Source organism: Medicago truncatula, chromosome 4 (assembly GCF_003473485.1).
Source record: "Medicago truncatula cultivar Jemalong A17 chromosome 4, MtrunA17r5.0-ANR, whole genome shotgun sequence".
NCBI lineage: Eukaryota > Viridiplantae > Streptophyta > Magnoliopsida > Fabales > Fabaceae > Medicago > Medicago truncatula.
This window is the reverse complement of record NC_053045.1, coordinates 763,842-787,609: the sequence shown is the minus strand read 5'-3', so window position 1 is coordinate 787,609 and position 23,768 is coordinate 763,842. Positions and strand designations below refer to the sequence as shown.

At 31.8% G+C, this 23,768-nt stretch overlaps 1 protein-coding gene and 1 non-coding gene across 5 annotated transcripts; one reads left to right on the top strand and one right to left on the bottom strand.

The window, feature by feature from the left end:
* Nucleotides 1-8,003: 8,003 nt before the first annotated feature.
* On the top strand, nt 8,004-17,275 carry LOC11444199 (Golgi SNAP receptor complex member 1-1). 4 transcript variants are annotated; one of them, XM_024781340.2, is made up of 7 exons: nt 8,006-8,239; nt 9,102-9,190; nt 13,344-13,387; nt 15,199-15,438; nt 15,787-15,954; nt 16,267-16,380; nt 16,863-17,275. In XM_024781340.2, the coding sequence occupies exons 3-7, from the start codon at nt 13,346-13,348 to the stop codon at nt 16,974-16,976; spliced, it is 678 nt and encodes a 225-aa protein (XP_024637108.1). In that variant the 5' UTR covers nt 8,006-8,239; nt 9,102-9,190; nt 13,344-13,345; the 3' UTR covers nt 16,977-17,275. The 4 variants fall into 4 exon arrangements, with proteins under 4 accessions (XP_013454509.1, XP_003604202.2, XP_024637108.1 ...); XM_013599055.3 differs by lacking the exon at nt 13,344-13,387 and having other exon boundaries at nt 8,004-8,239; nt 15,172-15,438; XM_003604154.4 differs by lacking the exon at nt 13,344-13,387 and having other exon boundaries at nt 8,005-8,239.
* A 960-nt stretch (nt 17,276-18,235) lies between these two features.
* Nucleotides 18,236-18,308, bottom strand: TRNAK-UUU (transfer RNA lysine (anticodon UUU)). The gene has a single exon. It is a non-coding gene; the product is annotated as a tRNA-Lys (tRNA).
* Nucleotides 18,309-23,768: the final 5,460 nt, after the last annotated feature.

The following is a 23,768-nucleotide window of genomic DNA, read 5'->3' as shown; positions in this document are numbered from 1 at the left end:
CACATCACAAACAACCCCCACCATGTGAATACTATCCTATGGCCAAGATCTTCACATGCACCACACCTAGAGCCTATGCATCATAATGACTTCAACCATAACTCCAATTGTGGCTATAAAATAGAGAACACTACATAGCATTAGCAAGAACATCTTCTTCTTCTTCTTCGTAATTTTTCTCTCTTATGTCAGCCTCTTTTCCTTTTCATTACCATCTTTATTTTCTTATATTTAATTAGTTTGTTAGCTCATGGACCACTACTACTACATATAAGAAGATGAAGAACACCTACCAATATCAAGTAATCATCTGTAGATTTGTGCTAAGACCAAATAATGTGTTGAAAACAATGTGTTGAGAGTATCACATTGTTTGGTTTAGTACAAATTTATGGATGGTTATCAACATCAACATGAGATTTGTTCTTGGAAGTTTAATAGGTTTGAATGGATCTATAAAGTTTAAATGGTTTAAATGAACGTTAGCGAACATAACTGATAAATGTTTTGCACTAACTAGAATGGAAAACTTGACTCAACTAATAAATTCAGGGAAGAATGATTCTTTTGATTGATCAGAATGAAAGTATATACTCAGATTTTGATCATGAGTGCAATCAAATCAGCATGATGCATAACAGTCTATTGCTTAAATAATGAAAATAACAATATTCAGCCTTGTACTACTATAGTTTGATTTCCTTCTAACCAGACAAAAAATTATTTCATGATTGGTGTAATATTGATTCTCTGTTTCAGTGTTTGGATTTGAAGTTAAGAAGGAGCTGAATTTGATTTAGATGATGTCTCTTGTCATTGACATCACCATTAGTTTATAACATGAACACGTTTTTATCTATTTTAAGACTAGTACATGTTTTTGGAGTAAATGCAGAAGGATATAACATAATTGACTCTTGATTAATTACGAAAACATCTTGGAGGCAGATTCTTGCAACAAAAAAAAAATATATATATATTCCACCAAAATAAAAAAATTGGACTCATTCAGTTACATTAACACACAAAAATAAAATAAAATATATTCCACCAAAATGATAATACAATGTACCATTTTTTCCCCTTCTCATAGATTCATCATATATATAAACCGGAATACACAACTGTTATTTACTTGTATATCTAAAATTCAATATGTGGTGTTGGTGATAGCATGCCATATATCCCAATTTTATGCTCCCTTTCTTTTAATTTCAACTTAAATACACAATTATGGTGCATTTAGCATTCACCATTCTTAAAATTGTGCACCATGGACTACTTCAGATCAACCATCGGATTTTACGGTTATACTACATCTTATCATGTGTCTCATACACTAGATCTAACTACTCATTTTCTAAGTTTCTACAACTCATCTCCCTCGAATCAAAATCCAGTAACACATTCAACTTCTAGAACCGCAAAATTACTCCCAATCGCATCCATTCCCTCACTATACCACAAAATCTTGATTTTTTTTTTTTTTTTGTCTTAAATCTTAATTTACTAGCACAAAACTAACATATAAAATTGAATACATTGTTTCATGCCCAATTTTTTCTTTCCTTTCAAATGTAATAAAATATAAAAATGGAATTTTTATAGTTTCATAAAACATTTCTAAACCATTAAGCAGCAAGATTTCTCTAATTCTCCAATTGGGTCTTCATAATCAGAGTTAATAATTAATAATCATTCTCCCAAAATTTTATTTTATACCCCTTTCAAAAGTTTTGATTTGTTTATGATAAACATATGTTCTTTAGTTGATCTAATGGTGAAAACAATCTGACCCATGTGAGAAAGTAACATCTGCATGATACACAAATTTGGCTATTTGTGCATGCTAAATAATTGTACTTCAAAGACTGTAGCACAAACTCATGTATGGTGCACAATAATTGTACTACAAAAGAGTCTCGAATGTGAGCGTACTTATGTCTGTAGTTTAACTGACCATTACTTGGAAGGGAAGCTTTTGTGGCCCTTGGTTGAATTGAGTTTGGTTTAACACAGGTTTTGCTTTTGAAATGCTGACAAAGGCGTATTCATGTGTCATATATCTCAATGTAAATATAGTATAAGTTGTTAATAATTAGTATTCCCTCCGGTCCTATTTATAAGAAAAAGTTAATTTTTAAGATTTATTATATAATTAATGTATCTTGTTTAGAATATAGACTAAATCCATCATTTATGCAATGAATCAAAAAAGTCAAAAAAAATTTATAAATGGGATCGGAGGGAGGGAGTAATAAACTACTCCATCCATCCTACAATTAATGAACTATTTGACAATTGCACACACATTAAAAAAAAATTACAAATAAAAGAGATTGAATGATACTTTTACAAATTGGCTCTTATCAAATGTTGGTGTATTCATGATCGCCGTACATGCAATTGGAAAAGAAGTATTTACAACTACTTTTGAAAATAGAAAGGGTCGCATATATTTTGGGATAGATTCTTTATATTTATAAATGAACCACGCATTGATTCGGTTTTGAAAAAAGGATTCTGTTATACCCTGTTTTTGGACCTAAAAATACTGGGCCCAATTTCATTTCAAACTTTGTCAATTATTAAATTTCAACTGCACAGTTCAAATTGTCTCTGCTTCGCAGTATTTTCAATCACAATTTCATCTATGTTTTTCTTACATAAAACCTTTTGAAATGTCTTTACTTGTCTTATAAGTCATTCAAAAGTGTCTCTGGATCATTACATTGCTTTTACCACAGTTTATTTCAAAATTTGCAAAAAGTCATACAGAAGGGTATTTTGGTCATTTCCTGCAGTGGGACCCATTTTCATCCTTGTGACTGTCTCTGAGTCTTTTCAGATGGTTTTTTTTACATTTCATCAGTAAACCTTGTTAAATTCATTTCAAAACTTGCATCTGAGTCAGTGTCAAGTCAATTTGAATCTGTTTAGGTCAATTTTAGCCCTAGGGGCATTTTGGTCATTTCACACAAAATTTTGGCATAGAGAGGTTACTTTGAAGTACCTCATTTAGGCCATTGGTTCGTTTTAGTCCGTTTTGTCAATTTTATTTTAGTTTCACTTTACGTTTTGTCAGGTTACCAATTTTATTCCAATTTTATTTTTTATTTTTACATTTTGGTCCCCAAAGAGGTCCAAAATTGCATTTCAGTCCAGAACTTTTTTTTTTACATTTCAGTCCTTTTTGGGTTATTTGCAGTTTAGTCCTTAAAGTTTTTGTTTTTGCAGAAAAGTCCAAAGTTCATTTCAGGACCAAGGCCGTGCCACTTTGATACAAGCCCAGATGTCACAATTCCATTGGCTCAAGTGTACACATGTCAGCTATAAATACATTGAGTCAGATTCAGAGCCATTAATTACACGCCACATCACAAACAGAAACCACAATCTCTCTCCTTTCAGTTACAGATCAAAATCATCAAGTTCATCAAGAACACAAGAACCCTAAAAATTTCCAGAACCAAAAATTCATACACAAATTCATTGATTTTCACATCAATCCTCAGAGATTCGTGTGAATCTTCATCACTGGATTGAAGAATTCTCCTACGATTCAAAGTGCGAGCTCACATTGAAGCAAGCTCAAGCACTGATCATAGGGATCTCTTTTTTTTACGCAGAATCTAAGAAGCATTGAAGCAAGCTCAAGCACGTAATCACAGAGAGAGAAGTAGATAAAGAATCAGAGAAGATGAAGAAACGGAACCGGTAAACCGATTTATTTTCGGTCCAGAGAAGATCAAAGGATCATCAGGAACAGAATCAAATTTTCCGAAGATTTCCTCCATTAAAGGTTTCAACCAAAACCTCAGGTAAAACTCAGAATCTCTTTTCAGAAAATAAAATCACAGTTTAAACCCGTAAAATCACGCGAGCAAGCATATCAAAAATTTCCAGAATTCAAAGAAAACTATAACCGTAAACACCAAAACCTAGATCCGTGAGGATCAAAGTTTTGAAAGCAAGAACAAGTACCAGAAAAGTAATCAAACGACGAAACGATGTAGATCTTTAAAGATCTAAACGTTTTTGTTCAAAAATCAAAAATCATTTCAAAACCGTATAAAGTTTTTCCAAGATCTACGTCGTTTCAAGCTGTATTTGAAAAAATAATTGTTGGATTCGTGTTTAGGGTTAAAGGACGAATCAAAAGATGCAAAAATCTTTGAGTTCTGGAAATTTCAGGTCACCGGAGGTGCAAGGTCTCGCCGGAGAAGATGAAGTTTCCGGCGGACCTTCAAGGTCTCCGCCGTAGCTTCATCCTCACCGGCGGTGAGGTTCTAGAGAGAGGTGAGAGATGAGAGAAGAGAGAAGAGTTAGAGAGAGAATGAGAGTAACAAAATGAAATAAACCGGTGCTCTTCTGTTTTTATAAGCCAGTGAACCGGACCGGTCCAAGACCGGTCCAGTCCCCTTTGTTCCTGGCCGTTTGATCTAGGGTTTCAGAATCCTGGATCAATCGTGTGGATCTTGTGCATCCGGATCTTTTAGGTTTGGGCTTGGGCTTGTTTCCTTTGGTTTTCTGCGTTTTTGGCTTTTTGTGCTATTCACACCGTTCTTTTTGCTATCTGAACCTGTTGCTTGTTTACCTTTTTTTACAAAAATTCCTAAAAAATCCTAGTTGTTTCTTAATGTATTTTTGGTATTTCTATGGTATTTTTGCATAAAAAAATGGTAAAATGGCATGAACTAATTTCCATGTGTTTTTACACTTTTGGTATACTTTTTGCTATGTTTTTGTTCTTGATACTTTGGTATGTGTTATGAATAAATGATACCCTATCTTGTGATGAATATGCCTCTAGACATGTGCTTCTTTTGCTGTTTTTGAATATGATTTTATGGATTTCTTGTTTTACAAGCAACAAGTGTTTGTTTTAAAGAATAAAGTGTCAAATTTCTCTACGAATTTGGTGTGATACTTTGCTTGCATGTGTCTCCATTAATTTCATGTCATGGCTTGAAACAAAATTTCTTTCAAAATTGCCATGATGTGATGATTATGGGTTACAAGCACCTTTAGGTATCATATCAAAATTCTTTAGGCTTTTACCACTTTATTACTTTCTTTTGCTTTGCCTATGCAATTTCTTTTTGTTTATTTCCTATTATTTTGTGCTTTGTGATTACTAACCATTTCATCTCATGTGTCATACATTTCATAGCATTCCACCACCTCCTCCACTTTCTTTAGCTTAGCATTTATTTTTGCAAGTTTTAATTCATTTGGTGATGTAATTTGTTATCATTGGTTTGTAGCTTGGCAAAGGGGCCATAGAATGTATTTAGGTAATTTTTGTAATATGGACTATGAACACTATGACGCACCGGCACGCACACACTCACCCTAGATGTATGCCTAGGATTGTATGTGTAGATGTATGGCTAGGATTGCATGTTTAGATGAATGCTTAGGTTTAAACACTTAGAGAAAATCCAACTTTTTCCAAAACATGCAAATAACCTCACTTGAAAACCTTTTTGAAAATAAAATAGGAGTCAAAACTCCTTATTTCCCTTTTATTTTCTTAAGTAAAATTTCTAATAAATCTTAACTATACTTGGACTTCATTTTGAAAAAGCTAATTCCACCTCACTTTTTTCCAAATCTCATGCCCTCGAGGCCTCTCATCTCTATTCTTCAAGATCTCTTTTCAAACTTAAAATCAACCAACAAAAACAAAAACCATTTTTGAGAATGAACTACGAACGGTTTTGATCCCTAAAAAGGGTACGTAGGCAATGAGTCAAAACTCCTCCAAGCCGAAATAAAATCAAATTCTACTTCTTCCCACCCCCATTCTTAACTAATCACACCTTCATTTTTTACAAATAAGCAATAAAACTAAAGCGTAGAAATAAACTTAGGAGAGCGGTTCTTATGGAATACCATAATCGCTCCGGGTGCCTAACACCTTCCCGTAGTGAAAACGACCCCCGAATCTAGAACTTTTTAAGGGTTTTTCTCCTTTTACCCTTCCCAAGAAAAAAAGAGAGATATCAACGGTCGAAAGGTTCAAGTCCAATTAATGGCTTGGTACCCAAAAACCATGATAACAGATTCCAAATATAATCAGACCGATTTTCATAAAAGAATATCCAAAAACATATTATATCGATTATATGATTTTTGATTTTTTAATTTGGTTTGTGATTTTAATTCGAATTCGATTGTGACGCTTTTGACTCCTACCGTGGTCTTTTACAAAAAGTTCAAAGCGTCATGGATGATAATGTTGTGTCTCATAGATTTATGAATCTAGTTTACAAAAGAGTTAATTTTGCCATCAAAAAAGGTTTAGCGATCAACCCGTTGCTCAATTTTTTTTTTCTTGTGTAATTTTATACCATAGTAAATAGTTTTGAAAATTTAAATTTTTTTTTTTATATGAATTGAACACCGTTAATATTTTTAAACAATGTTGTTAAAAAATGTACAACTCACCAAAACACCTTTGGTCAGGAAGAATTTCGACACAAGGAGCCGACCAATCCCTTCGTCGAACCTCGAGTCTAATACCATTGTTGGGATCAAAGGGGAGCCCAGGGGACCACCCACATCCAGTAAGAGCAACCACACAAATGAGAGAGACACCACACTTTTACCAAAATCTTAAGGCAATGAGTTTATGGGTCCTCTCACTTATAAAGTTCTCAACCTTCATTTTTCTATTCGATGTGGGACATATAACTCACACACTCTTAAAACGGTTGAGCAATCTATCCAAAAGGCTGCTCCACCACTAGATAATTTAGTTACAATCCAATGATATATCATGGTATAGCTAGCTAGGCCTCCTCCGCCCCTAAGTATATAAGCATTTCACCACTCAGTGTAAAAACTGTCCCAAACATAAGTTCTTAATTTTAAAATATGAAAGTCAATATTGGATGAACACATCTATAAACAATAATTTAATAATAATTACATACCTTGTCAAAAAAAAAAAAATTACATACAAAATTCATTTAGGTTGGTATGGTAGTATTGACTTGAGATTTGAAAGTGTGTTTCTCTTCAAGGTCAGGTAGATTCTACCCGGTGTTAACTTCTTCAAAAAAAATAATTACATACAAAAATTACATATTGCCTTTACTATCAACCTTTTTTAATATATATATATGTAGTAAAATATAGCATTAATGCTTATAAAAAAATAAAAAAAAATTAAAAAAATAAAAAGATGGAAAGAATGTTTAGTAAAAACAATAATGTCAATTTTTTTTAGGTGTAGAAGTTAGTCAATTTTAACACACAAAAAACTAATTTATTTGAACGGCATGAAGTTCCCTTACTTGTCGTCCTTGCAGGGCATTTTTATTTTTATTATAGAAAAACAATTCCTCGTGGAACGCATGGCATTATTTTACCCTAGTTTACATTCATTTTGAGCAAGTCTCATAATTATTTTTTTTTGGAAAAAATTCCATGGACACAAACTACAAACACAAGTTTTAGGCAAACTTACATAAAGTCAAAACTTTTTTTTTTGTTACTACAAGTTTAGGTGAGTTGAGAAATATAGGGATTCGTCGAAGTTAATCCTGAAGGTTCAACAAGCGTTATAAAAGTATTTCTAAATTACCCACAAAATTAGTCTAATGCTTGTAGAGTAGAGGGAGTTGAAACAATTACTTTACGTCGAGAAAACTTACTTGGTCACAAACATAAAAAAAATATATAGTTAGACACACACATAAATTGAAAAAATTAAAAAAGAAAATAATTGAATGATGTGATTAAATTCTTTCTTATTTATTTTTCTACATTTATGTGAATGTGACTAAACATTTTTCATTTGTATTTTGTGTTTAAGTAAGACTTGCTCACTTTACTTATGACTAAACTCCTTACCAACTAAACATAAAATGAAAACATTGAATGACCTTTTTAGTTATTTTTAAAATAATTAAAGATTAATTAAAAGGTAAAATTACCATTTTGTGAGTTTGCAAGGAACTTATTATTATACTTTCATTTCCTTTTACCCTGTCTATTATTCATTCTTCAACCACCACCACATATCATCACCTCTCCTGGCTATATATATTAAGCTCTTGCCCATCATTTGTTGCAATTAGCTAACCCATCTTTTGTTTTTTCACTCAATTGTTTCCAATTTTCCCCAAAAAATTCCCTCCCTATTTTTCTTTCTCTATAAACCTCTTTTGTTTAGAAACACACGCAGAGAGATGAAGAAGAAGAGAAAGAAGAAGATCACACCTACCAAGTAATATATATTTTCTTTTCTTTTTGATTCCTCTTGTTGATCTGTTTTAGTTTATCACTTCTTATTTCATTCTTCTCATGAACATTAAGATTCTAGCATAAATACATGTTGGAATGATTGATTAATTAATTAATTTGATTAGCATAACTAAGATCTAGCCTCCATGAGTCATCATAATTAATATATTAATTATCAACAACAACCTTAATCATTACAATTTGTGATATCATTACCAATAACATACTACAACACATCCCCCTAATTTATTTTGTTAAGAAACCAAAGTGAGAAACACAACATGATGATAAATAGAACAGAATGGAAGAGGACAAATACTAAAGAACAGTAGCAAACAAGGACCTCCTGTGCTGTGGATTTTTATGATCAAATTCAAAGCCATAATCACCATTGTTGTCTCAAGTTAATTAAAGTTTCTTACAAAAGATTCCATTTCAATTTTAGGTACCAAAATGTGCCCTAAATTTAAAAGTAAAATTTCAAATAAATTGACATCTTAGCTACCCTACCATTCAATTTCAATCTACATTAATAGCTTGTGGAAGGCCTTTTAAGTCTGAGTTACTAAACAAGTCTTAATATTGCATTGAACTTCTTTTTTTTTTTTTGATAAATTAATGTTGCATTGAACTTTGTTTATATCATTATGTACTTAATCATATGAAACATTTAATCATTTTGATTTATATACTATGAGTCTGTTATTACTATTTGGTCCACAGTTTATTGTTTTAAGGGATCACGGTGTAAGTATATATGTCACATGAAGTCATGTTTTTGTTTGCCTTCCATGTATACTGTTATTATTTGTCCTATAACAACAATGGTTTTTGCTTGATTTCAGTGTTGTTTTCTACATATTGTTTGGTCTTAGCACAAATCTACGGCATAATACCCACATGCATTATTACTAAGGGATTCCATGTGGGTCAAGTAAGTAGAATTTTTATTTGTTACTTGTTTTTCTTTTTCATTTGATAAAAAAACTTTTTAGTTCAATTTTCTGCATCCCCGCCATACTTTCGGCTCTCATTACAAGTTTCAACTAGTGAAGTCCGCATACTTCAAACATGTAATTAATATTAGGCTTAATTGCTATTTTCATCCCTTAACTTATTTTTTGGTATCGCTTTGGTCCCATAATTAATAAAAAGTCAGTTTGAGTCCTTTAAATATGTCTCCGTTACATAAATTAGTTCCTTCCGTCAATTTTATTAAAAAACTGTTAGGGTTTGTACAAGTCATCACCTTCATTCAACTTCTTCATCTTCTTCCTCATCAACCTTCATGAAAAAACCCAGCAAAACAAAAAACTGAAGAAAAAAAAAATCGAACCTTGAAATTGAAATTGGAAGAAAACAAATTGATTCTTAAGCATGGAAACAGAAAATGGAGAAAAATAATAAACTCATTTTCAAATTCAATCTAAACCCTTCATCATCATCATCAAACCTTCACAAAAACTCATTTTCTGATATAAACCCATCACCATGATAAAGGGTTTAGATTTGGATTTCATATGATAAATGTAAAGTTTTATTTGATGAGTTTTGTTGTTCATTCAAATCTGCAAAAATAAAAATCTGCAGAAAATTTCCTTCTTTTTGGTTCAATCTGTGGAAAAAAAAATCAAGTTGCAACAACAACACAACACAATAAATCTGGTCCAAATTAAATTTGCTCCCCAACAAAAACACAACAACAACAAAATGAGTTTAGATTGGGATTTGGAAGAATTTAGATTAGATCCAAAAATGGGTTTAGATTGGAATTTGAAAGGATTGCTATTGATGATGAATGATTGACATTCGAAAATGGGTCAAGATGAAGAAAAAGAGAAAAAAGTAAAGTGTTTAGATTTGGATTTCATATGATAAAGGTAAAAAAAAAAAAAAAAATCTTCTGGGTTTGTACGAAGGTTTTATGAAGATTTGTTGAAGAAGATGAAGGTGAGGAGGAAGAAGATGAATATAAATTCCAACCAATGCGAAAATGACACGTGTGCTTGAGTTAACATTTTTTTAATAAAATTAACGGAAGGGACCAATTTATGTAACGGAGACATATTTAAAGGACTTAAGCGGACTTTTTATTAATTATGGGACCAAAGCGATACCAAAAAATTAGTTAAGGGACGAAAATAGCAATTAAGCCTTTTCTTTTCTTTTGTGTGGGATATGAAGTTAGACATAAAGTTTGAAACATGAGAATAGCTTAAGAATTTTTGGGATGTAAAAAATGGGTATTTGGGTTTAATAGGCCAAGTTAGCATGAATTGTCATGAGAATACAATTTTGTGTTAGTGAGGCCATTGTTTATTACTAGAGATAGAGTAAGTAAACAATACAAATAAGAATACATCATCTTTAGTCATGTATTTTCAAGACAAAAGGAAGGAATATGAGTTGGTGTGTTCGTCATAACAATGAAATCCAATGATTCCGATGATCACAAATCTTTAAGATCGATATTTTATTATGACTGTTAAACCGTGCATTTGCATCGATATCAATATGTTAAAGGAGAAACTAAATCTAAGGAAAGATGGACGAGACTTCTAGTTGGTAGCAAATCATCAATTGATTTTCTCTCCAAAAAAAAAAATTGATTTAGCTAAGCGTTCAATTGCTCATGGTAGGAGCAAACACATTGAGACAAGATTTCACTTTTTTTAGAAATTAAGAGAACAAAGAAAAGCTTGATTTTCGATATGAGCTGAAGTGCAAGTGGCTGATTCTAATAAAGGCATTAAAAATAAATACCTTTGTAGAGCTTAGAGAAGAATCATGATGATAAATGTCACTAACTTAAATTAAGGAGGTGTATTAGTTGATATAATTCAAGTTAGGTAAATTGTTGGTTGAATAACTAACATTTAGTTAGGCAACTTGAGCTACTAGTTAGTTTGAATTTGTTATTCATTCATAATTATGTTTTATAAAAATTCTACAAGCACATTAATCATCATTAAAGGATCATTCAATAAATTTGGATTGCTAATCATCTTCGCTTTCTCAATACACATTTTATATTTGAGTAAATTACACTTCCCTCCCCTCAAAGATGCTTGAATTATACTCCCCTCCCCTCTTATATTAAAATATACACTTCCCTTCCCTCTTATTCAAAACATATTAGAAAATATTTCACTCTCCTCCCTTGAAAGAAACTTGAATTACATTCCCCTTCCATTTTATGTTAAAATCTACGTTTTACTCCCTCAGTAATTTTTTTTTTTTTTTTATAATAATCTAACAAAAAAATGGTCTAACACATGTTCATTTTAATAAAATCAAAATTTGAATACATGTTTTTTTCTTTCTTTCTATTTATTATTCACATTTTCATTGATATGTAAATTTAAACCCTATTATAACATATGAAACAACCCAAATAAAATTAAAATATGTGAAAAATAACTAAAGTCGATTAAGTAATGCTTATTTAAATTTGAATTTTATACTTCAAATTATAAAATTAATAAAAAAATATTTAATCTTGATTATAATTGACATTTAAATTATAAAACAAATGAATTTTTATTTTTTAAATTGTGATTCAAAATTAGTATATATTATAAAAATATTTAATTATGTTAAAATAGATTGAAGTGTAGTGTATATTTAATTATTAAGGGAGAGAGTTGAAATTCAAGCTTCTCGTGAGGGAGTGGAGTATCAACTTTACTTTTCAAGGGAGATGAGTGTATATTTTAACATAAGAGGGGAGAGGAGTGTAATTCAAGCATCTTTGAGGGGAGGGGAGGGGAGTGTAATTTACTCTTTATATTTTGATGAAAACAATTTTTTATGATTTTTTTTTTCTTTTTAAAAAGTTGACACTCATGTCTAAGACTATAACGAAGTTTGACCCAAAACATTCGAAAGTTGACACTTACTTTTCAACACTTTCTCTAACACTCACTTTTTTATTGGATGAACTCAAAGTATGTCCCACCACTTTGTGTAAGTTCAATTTTTAAAGTGTAGACCCACAATGATTTAAACCAATAAGAGAGTGAGTATTAGAGAGAGTGTTCAAAAGAAAGTGTTGCCATCTCTACCCTTTAATTATTACTCTCTCCATCCCTATATATAACCCCTTTTGCTTTTTTCACATTTTTTAAGAAAAGTTGTTAATGCAATCATCAATTAATGTGTCTATTGTCAGTGTCATACTATATCTATCCAAAAAAGAAACACTATATTCAAAAAATAACACATCAATACACAAGAGTTAAGTTAGTTTAGTTAACATTAAATGGTAAGTATCGGGGCGGATATCGGTGTAGGATAATGATCGGATACTCTCCTGATACGTATCAGGAAGTATATGATAATTATTTTTTAAAATGATAAAATTAATCTTCGGATACTGTTCTGATACGTATCAGAAATTATCGGGCAGGTAACAGTGCAAGATACGGTACGTCATCCATTTTGAAGTATCGATGATTCATAGCAAATTATCCTTTGTTTGTATGTGGGATAAATTTGACTTTTCATATTTCAAGATAAGTTAGCAATATTAATTAGGGGTATATTTAGAAGAAAAAAAAATTAAAAAATGCATATAGTAATTTGAAAATGAGTTTAAAATTAGGGACAATTTTTTAGTTAAATGGATGGTTATATATAGGACGGAGGAGGCATATCATGCCTTTGAAGTTAATTTTTCTTTTTTTTTAATAAATATGCATGTATTTTTATATAAAAAATAAGTTCAGACGTCTTTTTTTTTTTTTTTTTTCACATAAAAACAAAAAGTAAGTTCAACAACAATATATTCAATTCTCATAACTAACATTTGTAAATCTTTGTTAACTTAAATATCCGAAATTCAATTCATCTAAACTTTCTTAAAAAAAAAATAAAAAATAGATTAGATCTAAATTTAGCAACCTCTTAAAAAAAAAAAAACGATAAGAAAGAGAAAGAGGAGGAGGGAAGAAGCAATTGTCCCCGCGGGAGCAGACGGTCTGTCTTCATCGCCAACCAACCAACAATCATCATCGTCGTCAGATTCATCACTCTTTTGATTCAAAGTTTCAATCTTTCTTCTTTCTTTTTTGTTTTTTGGTTTTCAGCCATGGAGGTACCAACTACTTCATGGGATTCCCTTCGCAAACAGGTTTCAATTAATTTTCTCTCATTCTCATGTTTTTTATGTTGTAAATTATGCTAATTGATATGAATATGCACAATTTGAATCCCCATGTGTTAAAGTTTCGATTTTTCTTTCTGGGGTTTTCTCAATTTGTCTGTGACGGGGAAGGAATTTATCATTGGATGAGCTTCCGCTCTTTTGCTTTCTCTGATCCTATCATAATTTAGTGCATGTTTGGTTCACGGATGATAAAAATTGATTTTGAATGAATCTATTTTGTAAAATTGATTTTTACTTAAAATGACCCGAATGTAAAATGATTTATGTTTGAACACATTTACCTAAAGTTAACAATAAATTTCGTGTTAACAATAAATGTACTGTAAAAAAAACAATAAATTTTAGGGTAAAAATCAAGTTTAGACTCAATGATTACAAATTCTATATTCAAGTTAAAATCAACTATGGAGGCAAAATTAATTATTAATATCTATGAAGCACGGATACAGACACGGACACGACACATACTCTAACACACCGACACAGCTAATAATTTAAAAAAAATCACATAATTCAGTGTAATTACAAGTGTTGGTGTCTTGTACACGACACATGTCCGACACAGGGACACGCCTAATCCGAGGAGTGTCCGTGCTTCATAGATTATTATGAGTATTAGAAAAGTTTGATGAGGTCTTGCAAAAATTAGTTTTGAATGAATTGATTTTGGTTGAAATTGAACGAAATGTAACTTGTTAAGTGATTTTATGGTGGATACATACTGTCTCTTACGTAATAGTGAGTGGCACGGAACATTTAAGACTTAATTTCAGGGCAAAAGCTTAAAATTCTAGTTTAAGTTGGAATTCATTATGGACGCAAAATCAGTTATTCTTGAGAACACTGTGATATGTCCAAGTCAATTGTATGCTTTTAGAATTCATTTTACCTCCTCCAAGAGTGAAACTTAGACTCGTTGCTTAAGGGGTTGAATTGTGAATATTTGAAATGTTTTGGATGAGAATCTGTTCCTTGGTTTAGGTTCATTTGATTTGATGTAGAAATGCCAGGTTAGAAGTGTACCTAATTTTTGTCTGCGAAATAAATAAGGTTCTTTGCATTGTGTACCTACAGAGAGTTTATTTGAGTCATACTAATATTGTTTAAAAGTACATGATCAGGGTTATTGTAATTAGACGCAAATTTTGCTGCGTGTATGATAATCTAGTGATCATAGATGGTGTAGGAATTTGGTTTTTTGATATACAAGATGTAAATATAAAATGATGAGTAGAATCTCTTTAGAAACTAAGACGTGATTTTGAGTGACTAAAATTATAAGTTGTAAATTGTCACTCAAAATAATATAGTCTACAGACAACTTTCATGCATTGGCTATGCAATTCTAGTTTTTTGACTCTCAATAGACTTTTACAATCTTCAAGCATGCAATTCATGTAACATTTTTTAATATAGTTTTCTTGGATGCCGAGTCCCGGTGTAATTGAATACTGGTTGGTATATTTTTTTTTTAACAAGTAGTCAAGTACTGGTTGGTATATTGAACAATCTTGATTGCTAATTAGGTTTTTTTTTTCTTTCCTTTGGCCATATTTATATATCTTGATTTATGTTCCCTAATCATAATAGCATGATCATCATAATAATAATGATAATAAAAGACTAGGTGGAATTAGATATTTTTTATTGGCTTGAAGAAGGTGCACTCAAGCAAGTTGTTTTTATCTTCCTTTGTGGCAAGAAAACTTTCGATTTCTTAGAGAAGGCAAGCAAATGATTGATAGCAGAGTTGTTTTTCCCGCAATCTTTTGCAGGCAAGAAAACTTGAAGCTCAATTGGATGAGCAGATGAATGCTTACCGTAAATTAGTTTCTACCAATCTTTCAACAAAAGGTGATGCTGCACAGAGTGATGTAGAGTCATGGATTGAGCGGTTAATAAAACAACTCCAACAAGTAAACTCACAGATGCAAGCTTGGGTATCATCTGGTGGCTCAGATATGGTGTCTCATACTTTGACTAGACACCAAGAAATTCTTCAAGATATCACTCAGGTATTCAATGTTAATGGTTCAGATGCTTTTATTCTTTCTTGACATTACCTTGTGATTAAACTATACTGTTCAATTCTATGATCTCCCCGAAATTTTTAATCCCAATTTTTTTTCCAAAACTTAGTGATATTGTAAGCTAGTGGAGAAGTGTATTTTAAGTGAAGAAAAACACGGAAAGAACATAAGGAAATACACCTAATTTTGTTCATTGTCCATGTCTTATTATTTATTCTTTCAAGTTGCTCTTAGATCTTTGACATCAAATGCACTTCTCTTCTTGCTTTCTAATGTCTTACATGTTTTTCTAATTATTACTTTGCACTAAGCTTAAATGTAATTAAATTGCAGGAGTTTTATCGTCTTCGCTCAAGTCTTCGAGCAAAGCAAGAACACGCTTCACTTTTAGATGATTTTAAAGAATTTGACCGGACAAGATTAGACTTGGAAGAGGGTGGAGAATCTGAACAGCATACACTCCTGAAAGAGAATGCATCAATCAGCCGAAATACTGGACATGTCAGTCATATAAAACAATTATTTCGCTCTTATAATATAATATGTTGTATTATTTCTTTTTAATCCATTTATTCCCAGTGGAATGCTTTAGCCACATTGTTATGTTAGCTACGAACTTTTTTTCAAACTCTTGTATATTGTCTACTTGTTATGTTAGAACTTTCAGGATGGCAATTAAATTATATTTTTAAAACTATCAATGTTCTTAGTAAGTTCTATATCCTGCGTTTCGAAGAATTCCTTTGTTTTTCTTTGAATTTCGATACAATCTTCAATTTGGGTGGTCTTATTCTGGTTATTCCTGTGCTGCAGATGGACGGTGTAATATCACAAGCACAAGCAACACTGGGGGCACTTGTCTTCCAGCGTTCAACATTTGGTGGCATCAATTCAAAGCTCAGCAACGTGAGCAGTCGTCTCCCTACGGTATGACTCTTATCATCGTCGGTTTTGGCATTTTAATCATTTCCATTTTCGCCATTCACATATGTGAGACTGAATGATGACTACTCCTCAAAAAAAGGCATTGAATAAACTCAATAAATTTTAAGCACAGTAAATTGGATTTTAAAAAAATAAACTCGAAATCTGAGCTTTGTGGTCTTGATTAAATGGTTCAGACTTCAGACCGACTGCACGAATTTCCTGCATTATCCGACTGCAGGGAATCCAGATCCTAATGTTTGGAATTCAGGAAAAGGATTTCCTTCAGTCACAGATTTCATCCATTCAATTTTGATCAGTAATTTATAGAATTTTTTATTTATTTATCTACACGCTTCAAATTTGGACAGTTTGTTTTCTATCAAACAACCTCCGAATCCGATGCACCGATTGTAGGATTCCCTGAGCATAGGGAATCCAGGTCCTCTAGTTTGTTTAATGTTCTGCTTTGAATAAAATTTCAGGTAAATAACATACTCTCAGCAATAAAGCGAAAAAAGTCAATGGATACCCTAATACTTTCTCTTGTGGCATCTGTATGCACATTTCTCATTTTGATCTACTGGATAACCAAATGAGGTTGTATATTTTGGTTGGTGCTCAACTTGTGTAAACCCTTTTTGTGTTCCTTGTCTATTGGGCTAAATAACTTGAGCCATGTTGAAACAAATTATTTTCAAGGTAGTGTATTGTATTTGTTCATTTGGTTGTTTGTTCTTGTAACAAAAGCAACACTGATTAAAGATCCATATATTAACACTCCCCCAAAAAATAGAAAACAATTTTGTGAATTTGGGGATCCATTTCTTCGCTCCGATATCATATCTTGTAGAGCAAGTGGCATATAATATAATAGACAGAAAAACTTTCAATATCAGTTTAATAATTATGTACTGACGATATAAATACTATTTTATTATCGACTAGTCAATATGCTTTTATCTCATGCTTTACTTCGTTCATGGTTCGATATTTTGGTGTCCTAGTCGTAAAGGAACCACACCAATCCATCCTGAACTTGGTGGTTAAACTCTACCGTGTCTTAGGATATACACATATTAAGACTGCTGGGGTCTAGTGCAAGTGATTGTTGTGTTAAGTGTGTGTGTTGTACATTCTAAAGTATCGAGTTTGATTCTTACCGATAACAAAAGGCAATGCATGTTAAGAAGTGATGTTATGATGTAATAAAATTTTGATTAGATGTAGGTGTAAAATGTAATGGTTATCGAACTCTGTCAATATTGTTGGTTTAGAATTGGTTTCTTCATATTCCTATGCCTTCAGTAAATTCATTACTCAAACCAAACATGTTGCATTAGGCTTCAGGGTTCTTTTATGAGGAAAGCAAATCAAAATATTTGCTGCTCTCTATAAAACCTAGAAAAAAACACAATATTTTGAAGAGCGCTGTTATTTGGACATCGTATGTCAACGCCGTGCACAAGACACTCCCGAGCTAGTCTGTTTTGGAAAAAATTCGAAAGTGTATGTGAACCATACATAGTTTATTCGAAATTTGTGTACTTTGAAGGGACTTTTCACTATGACCATGCTACTTAAAATATCCATGTTTTTAAAGTGCACATTTTTACTTCATAAATTGTCTGAAAATACACATCTAGACATGCAAATTTTGGTGGTTTTTCCCCCTCTCAAATGCTTGAATTGGAACTGATGCGAGGTGGAGAAAATAACCTCCTAATTTCATGGCTCAAAAGACCGGCTTGGATTTCATGCCCCAAGATGTAGTTATAGATCGGGACCGTCCAATCTTAAATCAACAACGGTTGAGATTCTCATACCGAGGTGGAGAAAATAAAAAAGACTATTGAAACGCCGTCTGTGGGAATCAAACCCACGACCACATGGTTAAAAGCCATGCGCTCTACCAGCTGAGCTAAGACAACATACAGTAATAATTTAAGAGATTCACAAATTACACTGTGTTTAATGAATGCATCTTAAGACCGGATGCTCTCATTGTTTAATTTAAGAATCTGTCTATCGAAAATGTAGAAAGTTTTTTAATCAATAAAAAATGTGTCAAAAAGATCTTTAAAATAAGATTTTCAAAAACAGGATGCTCTCATTGTGTTCTACTAATATAGTACCTCACTTTTACAAGGTATTTATGGTAGATCCAATGACATATCCGTAATTAATATTGTATAATTATTTTTTATATTTGTGAAACTCACAGTTCCCAAAGCATCGATCTCCAATACGAAATCATTATAATTGAGCTCAATATAAACAAAAATGAGTTAAAATTGATATATTTGGTTCACATTTTGGACCAAATATATTACTTATCTCTTCACGAAACTCTGGATTACCAACACCATTTCCCTACTGAAGGTTAATACAAAAAATATTATATAATAGAAAAATTGAATTTTTAATTTCCTTATCACTCCAATCTTTATATCTCTTTGGACTAATTCATGAGCTTATTTCCCTTCAATATTTTCGTTTTTTCAACTTTTGAAGTTAAATGAGAAAAGTTTAGAAAGCATTGATACTATATATATATATATATATATATATATATATTATTTACATTTGAATAGAAGGTAAGCGGACAACATTCATGAACTTAATTACTATGCATGACCTTTTAAACTCTATGTAGAAGGTCAACAACCTCTGATATTAAGAAACCAGAAATATCAAAAGCAAATGGTATAAAAAAGAAAAATCCTCCTTCAAAAAGAAAAACCCTAACATATAACATATAGTAGCACAACTACTAATGAACCGTAGACACGTGTATATCTGTTTCCCAATTGTCATATTCATATGAACACTTCCTTGGAGACTTAAGGCACATGGTGATGTGACTTGCATTGGAGTGTAAGTTGAAATAAATGGTCCATGTTTGAGTTATCCTTTGATGTTCTCATGTTGGTACGATGAATTGGTAATGGTCCAATTCTTGAATCCCTACCTATTTTACTTTTGTACAAGCAAGGTTATCATAAAAGGGATTTTCATTCAAATTCTGCCCAGCAAACAAAATAGTACAAAAGCAATGAACCTCAAAAGCAATGAAGTTCTATCCTATAACCTATTTCACTTTTTAGCCAACCATATCAATATTCTATATTTTGATGTTTCCTTTAACTCTATCGACTACATTATTTTTTCACATAAATCATATACTCTTTCTTTTTAGAAGATAAATCATAGACTCTTGTTTTAGTAGGAACCCACTTCATGAGTGATAGGTTAGGGTAGCACTTGAGTGATATAACATTGGTGATATTTGTGACATCGACTAACTATACTGTTACAAGTGTAAAAAAACAAAAATATCTTGTAGAAAAGAGAAGAAAGTCACTTGTGACATTGTGATTGACCGATGCCATCAAATGCTATATCACCTAAGTTCTATCCGATATTGTGATATCATGTATACAAGATTATTAGATCTCTTTGGATGAGTAATTAGAGAATCCTCATTTTATTGTTGTTGAAATCAGAGTCTCTTTATTTCTTTAGAAAGAAAAAAAAAAAACAGATATGTTAGTAGAGACGCACCATTTCTTAAAATAAATGGACATCACAAGTATTATAGTTTAAGAGTGAATTAAAGATACGAATACACACATTTAAAAAAATTAGCAACATTATTAGACGTTTAATATATCCCTAAAAAAACACAAAAATATAGTATGAAACTATATTATCTTAGTTACTAAAAGCTTTACCATCATTCCCTTAAAATAAAAAAAAGAAGCTTTACTACCATTATTAAAAAATACCTATATTTTATTTATAGATTTTTTTTTTGTTTCTAAGTCCACTACAATAATAAATATTATATTCATCATTCAGAAGAACTTATTTAGGGCTCCTGTTAAAGGACATTTAATTCAAGAACTAAGCTCATAAGTGTAAACAAATTCATGTAAGGAAAATAATAATAAAACAAATTTGTAGCTGACTTCTCCAAAATGTTAATAATGAAGACCCATATTAGATTTTGAGAAAAACGTATGAAACTTAATATTTCTCTAACAAAAATAAAAGTAGTTTTTAGTCCTTGAGAAGAAAAACCGGAATATATTAATCTCTACATGAACAACCACTAAAAAATGGATATTTAGATCTATAACAATAATTAAAAATTGTAAATTTAATCATTGACAATAATTAAAAAGAGATAATTTAGTTGTTATTGTAAGAGATCAAACATCTCTTTTCTAACTATAGCTCAAGTAAAAATTATTGTCTTAATCTCTACATGAATGCACCACTATGATGTTAATGGTTCCGTACCACTTCCAAGCTAGGTTTTTTTTTTTACCATTTGTAGGCAGACATGCAAGTTATCCTATCCTTTCTTGTCAAGGATTTTATTAGTTGATATAATTCAAGTTAGGTAAATTGTTGGTTGAATAACTAACATTTAGTTAGGCATTTAGTTAGGCAACTTGAGCTACTAGTTAGGCATTTGTTATTCATTCATAATTATGTTTTATAAAAAGTCTACAAGCACAAAAAGTTAAATAAAATCAAGAGGTTCTTGTAGAGTACTACGAATATTTAGGGTGCTAATACCTTCCCTAAATATAACCAACCCCCGAACCTTAAATCTCTTTAAAATGGGTGGTTTGGAACTTTTTCCCCTTAAAAAAAAATTTGTTCAGTCGTGAGATAAATAGTGAGTCAAAAGTCAATCAAATGGCCTTGACCTCCGAAAAATGGCGCGACACATACATACATTAAGTGCGTGTTTAGAATCACTATGAGTTTAACGAAGTCATAGTAACATGACTTTCGTAAAGGTTTCAAAGTGTAACGTTTTTTTAAATCTGGTGACATACTGTGATTTTGTCAAATTCTCCATAATTTTAACATGTACTAAAACTTGATGTTGTGGCCAGGGCCGGCCCTAGGCATAGGTTAGGGGTGCGACAACGTAGGACCCAATTTTCTTTTAAAGAATTATTTAAGGAGCCCTTTTCTCAAACTTATCCTATGACCCATAAATAATAGGAACGACCCTGATCGTAGTTCAAATAATAGTTGCGAAGTTATTTTAAATTTTATAATCTTGCATAGTTGCATACATATAAACAATTATATCAAGTATACAACATTGGTAAAAATACTAACAGGGATCCTATTTTTTATATATTGATGTATTAATTAATGTAGTTGGGCTGATTAATCAAATTATTACCAGGTTGGAGCTGAGTTTATAGGCACATACATTCTAATGTTTGCTGGAATAGCCACTGCAATTGTGAACCAAAAGATACATAACTCAGATTCACAACCAGCAATTGGAAAGCTTCCATTAGGAAATTTTCATGTGAGGGATGAAGTTGAATCATCCTTTGGTGGTGGCATTTCAAGGGTAGCCATGTTTCCTAAAAGGCTTGCAAATGAAGGACTTGGAGGTTACTTATTCGATAGTAACACTTCTCATTTGCAGTCTAAACAAGAGAAGTTGCAAAAACTTGACTTATCTCTTAAGCTCTAAGTATAGCTTCCTTCGACCAACATGTCATTTGTTTGAATTTGACCGGAAAAATTATTGGTCAGACTTTACTTACTTTCTGATTGAGCTCTGAATTACCAGAGCCGGTTCCCGTAGGAACCAGAGGATTAATACCAAAAAAATAACACGGTTTATTTTCTCATTAGCAAAAGATCTTTGAACTATTTTTTTTCTTCCTTTTTTATTTTGTTCTCATGTATCTCTTGTTCCACCAGGTCTAAATGCATTTTGGTTACATACGAGAGTTTCATGTTTTGCTATTATTTGCTTTATGTTTTGTCATAAAAATAAATGTTCTTTCCATGGATTTATTTTGAAGTTAAAACTTCCATATTGCTTTAATTGGCTTTGTGCATTTAATGTACTTCAAACTTAGTTTAATGACACGAGCTTATGAATTTAGAAATTATTTGTCGCCAAACATTCTTAGTTAACTGTAAAACTGCTTTTACCAGTTTAATGACTTGAATTGAAATTTAATAAAGATAAAGATTGATGCTTCTGCATGTGTATTTGATTCATCCAAAAAACATAAGCATGTAGTTAGGCATTTAGTTAGGCAAGACATGTAGTTAGGCAAGACATGTAGTTAGGCATTTAGTTAGGCAAGACATGTAGTTAGGCAAGACATGTAGTTAGGCAAGACATGAATTGCTATATATATATGCATTACATTCCAATTAATATATCAAAAAACAAGGCCTCTCTCTCTCCTTGCTTGAAGAGTGATTAGAGTATGGACCGTGTTGAAGATTCGATTTTGGAAGATGGAGTCACTTGCTCTTTACCTCCCCCTCCCCCTCCCCCTCCCCCTCCCCCTCCCCCTCCCCCTCTTGCCAAAAAGGTACACTTAATTAACATATCATATCAGCAAAAAAACCTTTTTTTTTTTTTTCTTCAACAAACAAAACACAAATCCAGTAGCCATAAACCCAAACCACCACAAATCCAGATCACAACCGAATCAAACCTTTTCTTCAACATACCCAAACAAACAGATCCGATAAAAAAACACAAGAAAAGGTAGTTCTTTTCAAACGTTTCAGATCTAGGCTGTTATAAACTTCATTTCGAATTTTTAAGGCTAAAAACGTATAGAGGAGAGGGGGTAAGAGAGAAAGAACAAAAAAAAATAAAAAAAAGGAGTACATAATCACTCCGGCACGGCGGCGCGGCCACCTTGGCCGGCCGGCCACCGGAGAAGAAGGTGGCGACGGAGAAGAATTCTAGAGAGAAGGCAGAGCCTCTCTCTCTAGAAATAAGAGAAGAGAGAGAAGAAAAAAAATGAAATGAAAAAAAACCGGCCTTTCCCCCTATTTATATCATCAGACCGAACCGGTTCAGTCTATGAACCGGTATGAACCGGTTTAAGCCCAACGTCCCCTTTTCTCTCTCTGAGGCCCAATTCAACTTTTTTCCATTTTTACACCCTCACTTTACTTCTCACACACCTCCAGCATCTCATTTTTTTAATTTCTTTTTTTAATTTCTTTTTCATGCATTTTAATTCTCTGTTAATCCAGAGTGCTCTGGTCCTATATTAACTGTTAATATTATATTTTTGTTTAATTTAATTATTCTCCAGAACAATCTGGTCCTTGTTAATTAAATTAATCCAGAGTGCTCTGGTCTTAAATTAACTGTTAATATTATATTTTTGTTTAATTTAATCATTCTCCAGAATATTCTGGTCCTACATATATTAAATACTATTTATATTGTTGAACTAACAATCTTTTCTTCACACCCACACACTTTTATTTTTTATTGCTCTATTAGTTTAATTTTCAGTTATTATTCAAATATCCAAAATTCACAAAAAGAGCTTTTCACAATAAACCTTGATCTTAAATCAAGT